We start from the raw sequence: 15,398 nt of genomic DNA on the forward strand, positions 1-15,398 counted from the left end.
TCCATTGAAGCATACAAGGCTAGTAATGTATGGGGGACACATCATGGAAGCATACAAGGCTAGTAATGTATGGGTTAGACTCCATCAGAAGCGTACGAGGCTCATGATGTATGGGTGAGACTCCACTGAAGCATACAAGGCTAGTAATGTATGGGGGACACTTCTTTGAAGCATACAAGGCTAGTAATGTATGGGTTAGACTCCATTGAAGCGTACGAGGCTCATAATGTATGGGTGAGACTCCATTGAAGCATACAAGGCTAGTAATGTAAGGGGGACACTTCATTGAAGCATACAAGGCTAGTAATGTATGGGTTAGACTCCATTGAAGCGTACGAGGCTCATAATGTATTGGTGAGACTCCATTGAAGCATACAAGGCTAGTAATGTATGGGGCACACTTCATTGAAGCATACAAGGCTAGTAATGTATGGGTTAGACTCCATTGAAGCGTACGAGGCTCATAATGTATGGGTGAGACTCCATTGAAGCATACAAGGCTACTAATGTATGGGTTAGACTCCATTGAAGCGTACGGGGCTCATAATGTATGGGTGAGACTCCATTGAAGCATACAAGCTAGTAATGTATGGGTGACACTTCATTGAAGCGTACACGGCTAGTAATATATGAGTAATCAAGACTCCATTGAAGCGAATGAGGCTAGTAATGTATGAGTGAGACTCCATTGACGCATACAAGGCTAGTAATGTATGGGTGAGTGAGACTCCATTGAAGCGTATGAGGCTAGTAATGTATACGTGACACTTCATTGAAGCGTACAAGGCTAGTAATATATGAGTAAGCAAGACTCCATTGAAGCGAATGAGGCTAATAATGTATGGGTGAGACTCCATTGAAGCATACAAGGCTAGTAATGTATGGGTGAGTGAGACTCCATTGAAGCGTATGAGGCTAGTAATGTATGGGTGAGACTCCATTGAAGCATACAAGGCTAGTAATGTATGGGTGAGTGAGACCCCATTGAAGCGTACGAGGCTCGTAATGTATGGGTGACACTTCATTGAAGCGTACAATGCAAGTAATGTATGGGTGAATGAGACTATTGAAGTGTATGAGGCTAATAATGTATGGGTGAGTGAGACTTCATTGAATTGTTCGAGGCTAGTAATGTATGGGTGAGTGAGACTCTATTGAAGTGTACGAGGCTAGTAATGTATGGGTGAGTGAGACTCTATTGAAGTGTACGAGGCTAGTAATGTATGGGTGAGTGAGACTATTGAAGTGTACTAAGCTAGTAATGTATGGGTGAGTGAGACTCTATTGAAGTGTACAAGGCTAGTAATGTATGGGTAACACTTCATTGAAGCGTACAAGTCTAGTAATGTATGGGCGAGTGAGACTCTATTGAAATGTACGAGGCTAATAATGTATGGGTGAGTGAGACTTCATTGAATTGTTCGAGGCTAGTAATGTATGGGTGAGTGAGACTCTATTGAAGTGTACGAGGCTAATAATGTATGGGTGAGTGAGACTTCATTGAATTGTTCGAGGCTAGTAATGTATGGGTGAGTGAGACTCTTGAAGTGTACGAGGCTAATAATGTATGGGTGAGTGAGACTTCATTGAATTGTTCGAGGCTAGTAATGAACACTCCATTGAAGCAGACATGACCAGTGTCTCAAGGTCTTACTTTTTTGGCATATCGTTGGATGCAAATGAATAACATTTTTCACACTTCCATTCCCTTCAATTTTGCCTCTTTTTTTTTGTCTCCCTTCATGGTAATTGGCAAGCGGAATTTTCCAATAATATATTGCTAGACCTTTTACTTGCCATTGCTTTTCAACAGATTACCATCAACTCGAAATGTACATACAAAATATCTTACAAAGCTTGGTGGTATACAGTATGTCACCCACATAAATTGCATAGATGTTATGCTGAACACATCCTTTTATCCCATGCAAGTGATTTACTTTGATTACCCCTCACCACTTTTTAAAATAATATTAGTGCCAGCTTTTTTTCCACACAACCCTCACCATGTCAGAATTTCAAACCTCTCTGATTGTTATTGAATTCTCAGTTTAGTACTCTTTCTTATGTCAATTTTTCTGATATCTACCTTTGTTTTATGCTCAGTTGAATATTGTTATTTTAGCAATGTTGTTCGTTTTGCTGATCATTATCTAATGAGGTTCAAGTACTACCATCCCCCTTTTCTCCCCTGCCTTTCCCCTTCCCTCTCTTCTGTCTCTTAGAAAATTCATAAACTCCTTAAAAATGAGCTTATGTTTGCTAATCAATGAATTAAGCTATCTTCAATATAATCTTTTTTTACTGTTATTTTATTATAATGTTCATCATGCATATCTAATGTTATGACAGTAAAACTATTAGTTTTTGACTTCACTTTATGATGTTCCTTTCTTCTCCCAGTAAAGCTTTCCTAAACTAAGGAAACTCAGAGCCTACGTGACCCACAAAGGGGATGAGTGGGAATTGACTCAAATCTGTGGGTCCGGCCATGCCCTGGTGGCGATGGACCATGCGATGTAACCCGCTGGCCTGAACTCCCTCTGCACCTTGACTTCTCTGCATCAGAGCGGACCCAGCCTGGACCATGTCTGAATCCTCGGCGAGCCCCTACACCCCGCTCCTGAACGCCATCCGCGAGCCCACCCTACCCCCCGCGCTCTCAGGTACTGTGGGGAAGGGAGGGGCCACAAGGGCTATTCAAAGGCAAGAGGTGACAGGTGGGAACTGCACTACATGTTACCTTAGATCAAGGAGGAGCATCATTCCACATAATGACCTATGGAGAGCAAGAAGGGACTGTAGCAGAGATGAGAACATCTGTTGTGTACCAGATCTAAAGAGAGGGTACAGTAGAGGTATCCTTGGAAACACCAGGGAACAACTGGAATAAGAATCATGAAACCTGTCAGTGGTAATAAGAAGATATATATGAGGGAGACACAAGAAAATGAAAAAAAATTGACTCAAGAAGTTAAAAGCATCGGTGGCAAAGGCATAAACCCAGATTCTGAACTATTCGTCTTCCTTGGAGAACAACCAGATATTCGTTTTTCATTTATTCAAATTTTAATGTCTGACATTCATGAATGTTGTATTGATAAATGAATATATCCTCTGAAGATTAAAAAAACAGTTGTACAAATTAGAGCCACTGAGTTACGGATTGCAAGAAACGAAAGACCGCGCTCAGCAGATTGCATGAGTTCCTGTTTCAAACCGAAGAAACTGAAAATAGGGCCTGTAAGAGCTGGAAGAGGGAAGTAGTGAACCAGGGAACAGGTCAGAACTCACTGACGTAGAGCTCCCTACGGCTACGCTTTTTAATGCTGGCATATTCTTCCTTTGTGCGATTTTTCTTTTTATTATTATTATTTTTTTTTATAAATGTAACTGCTTTTCCTTATGAATGTCACTGTAAATTAAATACAATTTTAAAAATGCAGCTATAAAAAGCTGATACCAAAGGGGTTGATGCACGGAGCGTTAGAGCAAATCAAGCACTCACCCCCAGTCAACTGATCTTGGTTTAATCCATCACCATTCTTTAGCTCACTCCACCACCCCAGTTCAGACATGGCCATATGCAAATCAGTCTGACCCTGTGCCTCATGGAAACAGTCCAGCACAAACTGCCAAGCCATGTCTTCCTTGGACCGGAAACAAGCATCCTGGGACCAGTTTCGGGTTCATAACCCTCATCAGCCAGGCTATCTTGAATCCAGTGGTTAAGTGAGCAAGGGATCCACGTCTGGGCATACCCTTTGGTATTGCTATAAAAAGGTTTAATGAAGGAAAACTAGGCCACACCGTGGCAGTATCACCAAGTGAAGCAAAAATGTTTGATACTGGGCAAGCAAGAGTAAAAAATCACGCAACTCCACCATTAACCGTATGGTAAGCAACCACCCCGCGCACGGTCTGTGATCAACCTCAATATGCATGAAGCGCACTGTGTTTCAAATAAACAGGCCCACCCGTTGGAATAAAGCCAATTTTATTGCATTCTAAACCGGTTTTATTCTGTGAGCATTTCCAACTAAATGTATTTTTCAGTTTGCTTTGATCTTGTTAATTTTGCGGATTAACTAAGGATTGACAACCTGCATTGAAATGCTTTTTAAATGCTATAAATTAATTTATTTAAATCATTAGAAAGCTAACCAGAACACTATTTTTTAAAACCAAGAGTTGAAACGGAGACTGCTGGGTACTGTACAAAATGTAGTATAGGAAAACTGCAAAACCTGGACAAAAAAACCTCTGTCTGAAGCGTAGGTTGATTTGATACTTATACAATTCCTAGTTTTAAATAAATCAATGACCATAATCAAAAAAAACACTTCCATACTGAAGCAGCTCAGTTTTGCTAGCTGATCTTTTGCATACTTTAAATATGTTCACCTAATTTAGATATGACTAATGCACCCCACTGAATTATACTTTGGGGGTCATTCATTCCAGAGGGAGGAGTGGAGCGGGTGTCATGGCCGAACAAGAACTCTCTCTCAGTAATTGAGTTTTCAGTTTTTTATTTTGAGGGTGTCCAATGAAAGGCTGCTCCTGAGGCCATGGACTGATGCAGTGAAGCGCCTGTCTCCTTTGCTCTTCTGTATGGTCATGGGTACCACTTGCCCTAGCCCAGGACCCCCAGCCCTCCCAGACATCGGAGCTCAGGATCGGAGGCCCGAGGCATGACCCCCCCAGCTCTCCCAGACATCGGAGCTCAGGTATTTCTTCCCTGACCCCTGGTCTCCGGATTGATCTCCTCTGCCCCAGCTCCTCATGGATGATGAGGATGTGACTTTACTGTGGACTGTCTTTCTCCCCCACCCCCGGACTTGCTGGCTATGGCAGCCCTCTTCCTGGACTTTCGGACTTGGACCTTTGTGCTCCTCGCCATTTTCTTTTATGACTCGCTTCTTCTTCTACCTTTCTCCTCCGCCATTTTAGTGATCTCTGACCTCCCCCCTCTGTCCTAGCGACCTTTCCATTGTCTCTCCTGTTGCCTCTGACACACTCCTCACTGTCTCACTCATTACTATCTGCTCCCCTCTCTCGTTTGTCTCACTTTCCTGCCTTTCTCTGTTCCCCCCCCCTTGGTGCTGTGACTGCATCCCCCCTCCGACCCCACGTCATGGAACTGTGCTTTTCTGTATATAGAGATAACTCTAATCACTAGTATATGCAGTAAACCTTTGTATATCTACCATTCCTATGTGACTCTTAGAGTATATCCAGTCATATCCCTTCCCTATGTATATAGAGATAACTCTAATCACTAGTATATGCAGTAGACCTTTGTACTATCTACCATTCCTATGTGACTCTTAGAGTATATCCATTTGTATCTCCTCCTTGTGTGACTTTACATCTTGTACATTTGCAATTTTTTCTGTTTGTATCCTTTACGTAACGCATGTAATCCTAAGTCCTTATGTTTTTCAACTGGTTCTTATGTAAAGCGCTCTGACACCTTCGGGTAAAGTTTGCGCTATATAAAATCACATACATAAATAAATAAATAAATAAATTGGAAGTAAACACTAGCAGAGGAGTGAGAAGGTTCATACTATTGTATCCTAAACCGGAAGTATGTGGGTGGCGTGATGTGAGGAATAGTTTGTTGTTATTTACAGAGAGTGCCGGGTATTGTACCTGCGGTTTTACAGTGCTTTAAAAATGACCCCTGTTAGATGAAGCCATTATTATGGTAATTATTAATATGTAGATGATTTCTGGCAACCAACACCACAGGGCTCAATTTGAGCTGGAGTTGGCCGGTGCTTGGCACAGGCACCTAATGGAACAAAACTATTGTGTTAGAGTAAGATTCACATATGTACAAAAGAGAACAAACTATAACACACCTCATGACAAAGACAAAAGCAAAGATATAACATATGATTTTAGGTAACTTGTTCTGCCCCAACCCTCACGGAGCATAAAGAAACAACAATACCAAGGACTCCAGAAACACACACAGACACAGACACTGCCAGATAAGTGTGGCTCAATGGTTAGAGTGGCAGACCCTAATGCAGAGGTCTAGCCCGGGACCAGGGTTCAATTCCCCGCCTCGACGGGTCTTGGGCTCAAAATTCCACGGACCTGATAATTCTCGCCTCGGTGCCTAATCCAATCATGGAGTCCCACTCTGCAACTCTGGGCAATAGCTTGCTTAATCTCCACAATGGCCCCCACAACGCTAAGGATGCCTGGCCTCCACCTTGGGGGTGCCCAGGAGTGGACACCTCACAGGGAAAGCCAGGATGGGTTCCACAGCGGTATTCGTACAAGCGCCTTGAGACCCTTGCGGGTGAGTAGTGCGCTATACAAGTATCAATTTACATTACATACAACGCAAATCTTTCATCTTTTCCACGTTAAACTTAATTGAAACACCGCCAAACAAGCCTTTAGCTTCCATATCCTTCCCCTTAAATACCAGATCCTTATATTTTAGAAGAATAACCACGTTACCCTTTCCTGTAGGAGGGCTCGATACTGGCCCAAAATGGAGGATCTGTTTTTGGTTACTGGAATAGCCACGTACAACCACAACAGCTTGACAAAATATATACAATTATGAAAGAAATTCCCTGTTGCGTCTCTTCCAAAGACACCCCTGCCACCAAATAGAACCATTCAAAACTGTCATATGGCGAGACTGAAAGAACAGGTGCTTCTCCAACAGGCCTAGTGAGCAGAACTGTCCACTAGTCAGTCTCTCTCTCTCTCGCTCTCTCTCTCTTTCTTTCTCTCTCTCTCTCTCTCCCTCCCACCCCCCTCTCTCTCTCTCTCTCTCTCCCCTCTCTCTCTCTCCCCCTCTCTCTCTCCCCCCCCCTCTCTCTCTCTCCCCTCTCTCTCTCTCTCTCCCTCTCTCCCTCTTCCTCCCGTTCTCTCCCCTCCCTCCACGAGGGGAGAGCCTTGAGATGCTTTGCCAGGATTAAGAGGCCACGCCCACATGAGCTGTGACTTCTTCAGCTGTGACTTCTTCAGCAAAGTTCAGTTTAAGCAGGCAAGAATCTGCGCATGTCTAGCTCCTGACTGCCTGATCTAAAAAAGAAGGAAAAAAAAGAGTGCCTGTCAGGCTGACCTTTGTTCAGCCTGACAGACCCTCTTCTTTTTGGGCAAAAGGTTAAGAGGCATTGCCCATCTGCCCACTAAGTTGGGCCATAGGTGGTTGCATAAAACATTGCGGCAGGTGTATTGACACACTCAGCCGCATCACCAGCTGACCCACCAGTGTGTCTGTGACAGCAGTGATTCATGGGTGGGTGGAGTCAAAAAGTCCCCACAGGGGCTCGTGCCTTCCATAGTTTTACCCCGGTTCTCTTTTATTGGACAAGATAAAACTTGTTTGTGGCAACTGGGACTTTCTTTCAGCTCTTGCTTTATGAATGCCGCTTGCATTATTCATAATCTAAGCTTTTCTGAGATTTAACCAAAATAAGTGCCTTAAGCATAACGTGTAATTGCAAAATGAGTGACTGAATGAGTTGCAACTGGCAGGTTTTAGGAGTGGAGGTTATCCTCAGCACGATATTTTTCAGGTGGAATGTTTTCATGGCATCCATTATCGAGGATGGTGTTTGCTATACTGTATATCAATGCTCCTGTCTGATATATATATATATATATATATATGTTAATCACCAAACTTCCCCTCAAAGGAAGCGGAGCACTCACGGGTCAGTAGAAATCCTTTTTATTCCCCAACAGACACGTTTCAGCATCATTGCCTTTTTCACTGTTGGTAATATGCTCTGAATCTCATATTAGAGTCTTTAAAAAGGGTTCAAGTCCATCCCCCATTTGTTAGTTTCACGCCACATCCAGTTGCCTCTGATTTGTTATCATGCATGGCAGCCATTACAGAGTGTGCATTTCCACCCATTGCTGTTCCTTTTCGGCGTTCTCAGTGCAGATGATATCGCTTGAGTAGCCATCATTTCATGGTGTCTTGCTTCGCCTTTCAGATAATACAGAATTTCCTGCACAGTGTCTCAAATACACAGCGAAGCAGGAGACATAAACACAACATTACCTTTAGAAAAGGGTTTTATTTTACAAAATGCAAAGACTCTCTTTTTTAGAATAAAACTTGGGGTTTAGTTATGAAATGCTCTCTAACAGAAAAGCTTTCCCAGATGCCAAATGCACAACATTCAAATACATATATATATATATATAGCCAGGACGGGTTCCCCAGCGGTATACAGCGCCAGGACGCCGGCTGGCAACAGTGCGCTTTACAAGTATACACATTACAATATATATATATATATATATATATATATATATATATATATATATGTTCACAGCAAAAAACCTTCCAAAGGAAGACGCCGCACACCACTTCGTTTCTAAATCCTTATTTTATTTTCTGTAGGTTCCCCACCTACGCGTTTCGGACAGCAAGTGTCCCTGATCACGGTACAAACCATTGTCCTTCATTACTGTTTGCTATTTAACTGATGACACCACGTAACGTATTAGGATGCATTGTGGGCTCAGTAGTTAATGTGTATATTACACATAATCTGGCTATTTGTTTCAACGGACTGTTGCAGTCCTCAAAACAAACGGATATATGATTGCTTGTATTTTAACAAGTATAAGTGAATGCGCAGTTTGAAGACAGGTGCGTCCTTGCCAGCTTTTATTCAAGTAGCGCGCATTTCATGTTATTTCTGGACTGAGTGTCCACAATTTCAATTTTTGCTCAAACAATATATATATATATATATATATATATATATATATATATATATATATATATATATATATATATATATATATATATATATATATATATGTATATATGTATATATTCATGCAATAACAACACACTTGGTAAATGCAACAGTTAAATGCATGAATAATACTAATAAATAAACAAGCAGCAAATAATATGAGCTAACTCTCAAGAAAATATAATATGGGATGTCCTGCAAGTTATATACACTACACTGAATCACAAAGAAAACACCTCAAATGATCAAAGCCACTGGCCACACATCAGAATGGCAATAATCAAAACTCAAACACCTCAAATGACCAGAGCCACTAGAACCACGTATCACAATGGCACTAGTCAGAAACAAGTCACCTCACCTGATCGTTCACTCGACATCCTTGCCAATTTTCGCAGAGGGGGTCCTTTCACAGCTGGCTTGGACTCTCAACCGGGACTCAAGATCTGTTTGTCTTACAGCAGTACTTCTACTCTGTAAGTGAGCTCCCAACTCAGCTATCAACAAACCTCAGCTTTATAGTCTCGAAACACACACTAGAAGATTTGAGAGTCTTCCTTCCTGCACCAAAGGAATCTTACTGGAACTGGCCAGCTTCCAAGCAAACATTCCATGGCAGGAAGGAGTTCCCATGCCCCCTCTTTATTCTCGCATGTTCCAGCCTTTATTTTGATGAAGTTCACAAAAGCCTTCCAGGGTACATTAAACAATCTCTCACAAAGCAATCCTTGAACATGATTAACCCAAACAACTTGCAAGCGTGGCTGTGCGCGCAGATAAAACTCAAGCCAGACAGAGTCAGAATTCAGGATGACATGAGGCCCTGTCAAAGCCAATAGTAAGAACTTAATAATACTACCAATGTACAACACAGAGCACATTTGTGCACCACTGCCTATAGCATCACATACTCCATCTCTCAATGTACAACACAGTGCACATTTGTGCACCGCTGCTCATAACCCTGCACTTTAAGACCAAAAAGTACATTCCACACCTCTCTCTCTCTCCCTCTCTCATGCTTGCAAATGCAAATCCCACAGGTTCTGTTCTTGGCAAGGCTGTTCTACTCCATGACAGCTCCCACTGAAAGACCACAAGATTACAAGAAAGAAACCTTTAAGAGAAACAAGGCATGTGCAGGACGTCATACATTCCGGCTAGGGTAAAATAACACATCAAAGTCAATAAAAGTAATGGTAGTCAAAGGTCATCCCAGGGTGTCAGATCACAAGAGTGCCTCTAGCACTGTACATGGTAACTGTTGCAATTATACATTTCCTCGCACGCAGACTCGCTGATGTTCGCAATCCCAATGTTAATAGGGAGTTGTCTTGCTTACGAAAATTCATACATCTCATGCCCCTCGTTCCCGCATTTTTCAATTTCAGTGAGGAGACCTGAAGGCGTTGATTGTAGTAATCCCCGCCTAGACACTGAAGTAATGTCCGTATTCACGGCAGGTAAATCTTCTATGTTCGGAATGCGGCGGTTCTGGCAGTAATTAATATTTTTCACCAAATTGTAAATGTGAGTTTAGTGTAGAACACAAACCTCGATGAAATAATGAATGTGCAGAGTGGAACTAGGATTGCCAGATTTATCGAAAGGTGCCAGCTTACTTTTCATAGGATTTCATTTAAATAGATCATCGTATTTTGGACTTGTACTGGCATCTGACCAAACAGAATCAGAACACTTAGTAAGTTATTGTAAAAGATAAGCCCTTGACAAGTTATAAATTGTTCGGTGCAAACTTTAAATGTGACCCATGAGTCACAGAGGGATGAATTGCAGTGCTTCATATATGCTGTAAAAGAGGTTACAAATGGTCTTTGCATGCAGAGTTGTTGCTGTCGTCCCCAGGTGAGCATTCCGAAGACAGCAAGGTTCGTGGGGCAAGGTGACTGTAATCTTTAATCACCCTTTAGATCACTTTCCAAAACTTTTCAGAACCACAACCAACTTTTTAGCATTACAAACTTTTGTGACCCACCTAGGTTTAATAGAAATGAGGTGGGCGACTGGCTTTTCTTTAATACAGCACCATTTGGTAGCGCACTGTCATTTACACACAACACATTTTCCATTGAAATGGCCACTAAATTTTCACAGACATACTGTTTTACTGATACACCTATATTGCAAAGGAATGACACTTCAGAATTCACAAAAAATTTGCTTCATTTATGCTTTCTGAACTGCTTAATGTGCACAGTTAATTTAGAGGTATTTACATTTTGTTATGTGTTACAAAAATGACATCCTACAGTCTTTCCTTTCACATTCTGTGTTCCCCAGCAAGAGTGTCACATAATACAATTTACTTTTTTTTCTCTGACTGCAAAATTAGAGGAGTTTATAAACATCAATCCCCATGTAAAAAAAAAAAAAATAAGCAGCAATTTGTCAGAAGAAATATCCTGGTGTTTGACCTCCATTATTGAAGCAGAGCACATATGACGAGATAAATACAGAATTTAAAGACATCTTAATTTTTTGCTTGGACTTTCAGCACCCGCCAAAATTACGCTTGTGACCCCCTAGTTTGGGAAACACTACTTTAAAATGTGTTTCTCCAAGCATTGAATGGGCATTACCACTTTGTCTTTCTCCACCCCAAATTAGGCTTCTTCCACAAAAGTGCTACATCTGAAGCGAACATTAAGTCTGAATCTCCTCAGGACCAATCTAGCATCTATCCTTGACTGTTCAGATATGTCTTCCATAATTTAGTGATTACTAGGACATGTTATGGCTTACCACTCATCACAGTTAAACTGTGGGCATGCTCAGATTTGCCACGGATTACTTAGTAACTCTCAGACCCACTCTGGGTTGTCACCCTTTGCTTAGTTACTCACAAGCCGTGCTTAGGTTTGTGACCCATCCGCTTGACATGCTCTGAATTGCCACTGATCGCATAGTAATATTGAAGGCAGCTGAAATGTGTTACCCATTACTTAGTAATGCTCAAAGTGTGCTCAGTTCTGGCCAGTTAGACCTATCAGATGTCTCCCATCACTTTGTTATCCTAAAACAAGTTAAAGGTTGACAGCCAATACTTTGTAATCCACAAGGTGTGCTCAGGTTTGGCACTTCTTGTTTCTTAGCCACCAAGACATTCTCAGATTGGCCAACCCATGGCTTCCTGGCACGTTCACATTTACCATCTTTGCCCTAGTAATTCACTAAAAGTCAATGATGAGCAACCAGTGCTTAATTTGAGCCAGTAGTTTCAGGTGCTCAGCATGGCACTTATTTGGTTTCCCATGCTGGACACCGGCACTTAATTGTCAACACAGCACTTAGGACAGTCTGCCACATGGTGGCGCTGCCCCTATAATTTAGAGATGAGCAGAACAACGGTTGTTTATGAATGCAATATACATTAAAAATGACAAATACCTGCCTCCCCCACCATTTCTTTAGCTTTGGGGACCTGGGATAATCTGAACGGTCGCACTTGCAGGCGAGAGAGAAGGTTAGTAGTTGTTTTAGCAGCGATGACAGGGGCGATGGGTGGTGCAAGCTGCAGTGTCCTCCTGGGCAGGGCCCTGGCACTTATTATTTTGCAAATTAAGCACTGTGAGTAGGAGTTCACCGGCGCCAGGTGACTGGCACAGTGCCTGCTGGGTCATGTTGCACCAATCCTAGAGGATGCTGTGAGATTTCCAAGAGTAGGGTGCAGTGTTGAGCACCAAGCCGGCTTTAGACATGCACCATGCTTTCCAAGAATTGAATTTATCTTTTAATCCTGCTTCAATGCCTGTGCTTAACCTCATCTTCTGCTCTCCTTTGCAGTGTTTGGAAAAGTCCTCACCGTGATGGTCGCCGTCGCAAGCATCACCATGGGTGAGTAAGTTCTGCGTTAGATACATGATCCCACCTGCAGGAAGAGATGTGACTCCACCTTCCTGCCACTCCTGATGCTGGACCCACTGTCTGTTGGTAACCACCTACAGGGAGCACCATAGGGGTGCTATTCTCTGATGGACATGTAGGCCTGAGTTCTTCTTTTGCCTGACCGTGTGGGAGACAATATTTGGCTGGTAATGTCTACCTGATAGACCATGTGCTCAATCTCTTTTTTTTTTTTTAAAGCAATTCCCAACAATCGCCCACATGCTAACCCATTCACAAAGAGGCTTCCTACCAAGAAGGTCCTCGCCCATGCTGGAGACGCAACATTCACTCCAGTCCACCGCTCTTCAAATAGACAATATATGGATTAGCGGCTTCGCCCTGTGTTGATTGACAGGCCAGGCTCATCCCAAATGACCAAAACCCACACTCTGACCTCTATAATGCTTGCTAGAGGTCAGATGGTGGGTTTTGGTACAATGGGATATGGTTAGTTTCAGCTATACCACCAGGGGGAGCACCACAGAAAGAGAAGAGGGACACATGCATAGTCTATAATTATTGACCATGTATTAACATTCTCTTGTCTAAACTGAATGCCTTCTTATTGCATGTTGGTGTATCTAAATGTATAATTGGAGCCCTGCAGATAACACACGTTCATTTTGTGATCATGGCTGCCACTGCCCAGTGAGTTCCCAGGACTTTCTCTCTAACCTACTTCTTGCTGTCAATTTTCACAAACATTTATTTAGTTTCTATTTCCTCCAGTTCACATGGACTGTCCTTCCTTCTCGACATCAGATGTAAATCATAACATTTGTAAACTAGTGCTGCTTTGGCTAGGTGGTCTACACAAACTTGCCAAGTGTGACACCACAGACACCTGCAACCACACAGCATAATTTGGTGATGCAAAAGTAAATGCCCACGTGTTTGTTCCATGTAAAACTATATTCTGCAAGAGCTAAGCACAGTGGAAATGCAAGTTTCAGGAAGTAGATTGTGTGAAGTTTAGGTCAAGGCCTGGCCAAGTGTCCTTGCTTTATACTAGACATGTGGTGTCAGGAGTGACTTCAATTTTATTTTTTACCCAAACCTAAAGAGATCTTATGATTAATGCGACTGGACGTGAGAAGTTCAGGAGCAAACTTAGAACATTATTCAAGATGTCTGCTCTGACAAACACCGGGGCTGTGTGTGTGGTTTTTTTTAAACCTATTTCAGCATGCAAACATTTTGAGTTGTGTTTTAGAGTTTGTATAAATTCATATTTAATTCACTAGAGCAGGCAATGCTATCACTTCTGCCAAGTGGCCTATTGTCACGCAAGCACTGGGCTAAAAGTCCCAGCACACACATGATGTCAACTAGAAAGTTAGAAACCAGTCTGTAAAAGAATTTGCAGGAAAAAGTTTATGCATATGTCAGCGAACAGCAAAAAAGCAAGTTTTCCTAAATAATAGAGCAAGTTTTCCTAAATAACAGACAAACATTGTAAACGTTGACTTTTTCAAAGTGTTTCTAACATTTGTGTCTTCCTTAGGTATTTTTAAACTCTTGTATTTACACATAAACCAGTTTTTACACATGAACGCCGTAATTGCTGACGCTTTATTTTGGGTGAAAAGGACAGGAGGATGGTTAGCTGGGGAGATTGCTCAAAAGTGGGGGCAGGGAAATGCTTGCCCTACCTTAACCAAAGTAGGTACCAATAGAGTCCAGGCCCTCTCTCATGTGAAATCTTGTGCATTCCACTTATTCTACCACAAACATATTAACTGTGAGCCCGAAATCCTAAACTTTCTACTTTTGTTATTCACAGAAGGCATTTAGTAGTAGTAAAGCTAGCATTCCTAACTTTACTACTACTAAACTGAGACAAAATCCTAACTTTACAACTTTCGGTATTCACAATAGGCATTTAGTAGTAGTAAAGTTAGGAATCCTAACTATACTTCTACTATGAAATCCCTTTTGTGAATACTGAAAGTTGGAAAGTTAGGAATTTGTCTCATTTTAGCAGTAGTAGGAAAGTTAGGAATCCTAACTTTACTACTTATAAATGCTTTCTGTGAATAACAAAAGTAGTAAGTTTAGTATTTTGTCTCAGATTAGTTCTGTGAATCGGCTCCTGTATCTTCAAGTTGGAAGCTCCTGCCCTCTGCTCTGCCATATCTCAAATGACGCTCACCTCACAGGTCCCCTCCCCCTCCTGGACATTTCGCCCCTTGCGTGCCCATCTTCCTTTCTCCTTGCCTGAGCTGAACTTCAGTGTGTTTACTTTATTTCTTTGTGTGAGGATCTTTTGAGGCTTGGCTCGCACTAAGATCACCACAAAGCAAATAACGTGACTTCTCTACTGACAGGACGTGATCACAGGACCCAGGCTATCACCCGCACCGCTGCTGATGCAAAGACTTGACTGCGGTGTGTAGAGTAACAAAGTAACTGGTTATTCCTGCTCCTGTTCGCTTAGTTACCCCCCCCCCCCCCCCCCCCCGAGCTTCACATGACAAGCATTCACAAAGCCATCATGTCTGTCTTTGTGATGATAGTTGAAAGCGGCTTGTTTGGCTTTGCGGTGTGGTTTCAATGGCCCTCAACCTTTCAGAGCTTGAGTTGTGGCCACAGGCTCCTAGCCAGGGGTAGAGGTTTTGGGGGGCTAGTTCCCTCCACAGGCCCGTAGCCAGGGGTAGAAGGTTTGGGGGGCCAGGCCCCAAACGATAACTATAGCATACATGTGGTCTTGGGTGGACAGGGTTGTAACTCTCC

At 42.3% G+C, this 15,398-nt stretch overlaps 1 protein-coding gene across 2 annotated transcripts in view; it reads left to right on the forward strand.

The window, feature by feature from the left end:
* The window catches only part of LOC144799846 (transmembrane protein 272-like), a 72,191-nt gene that overhangs the window by 26,711 nt on the left and 30,082 nt on the right, over window positions 1-15,398 (forward strand). For both annotated transcript variants that reach the window (XM_078671426.1, XM_078671427.1), the window contains exons 2-3: window positions 2,404-2,666; window positions 12,564-12,614. In XM_078671426.1, the coding sequence (XP_078527552.1) occupies window positions 2,588-2,666; window positions 12,564-12,614 (130 nt within the window). In that variant the 5' untranslated portion in view covers window positions 2,404-2,587. The remainder of the gene's footprint in view (window positions 1-2,403; window positions 2,667-12,563; window positions 12,615-15,398) is intronic.

This window comes from Lissotriton helveticus, chromosome 12 (genome assembly GCF_964261635.1).
Source record: "Lissotriton helveticus chromosome 12, aLisHel1.1, whole genome shotgun sequence".
Classification (NCBI taxonomy): Eukaryota; Metazoa; Chordata; class Amphibia; order Caudata; family Salamandridae; genus Lissotriton; species Lissotriton helveticus.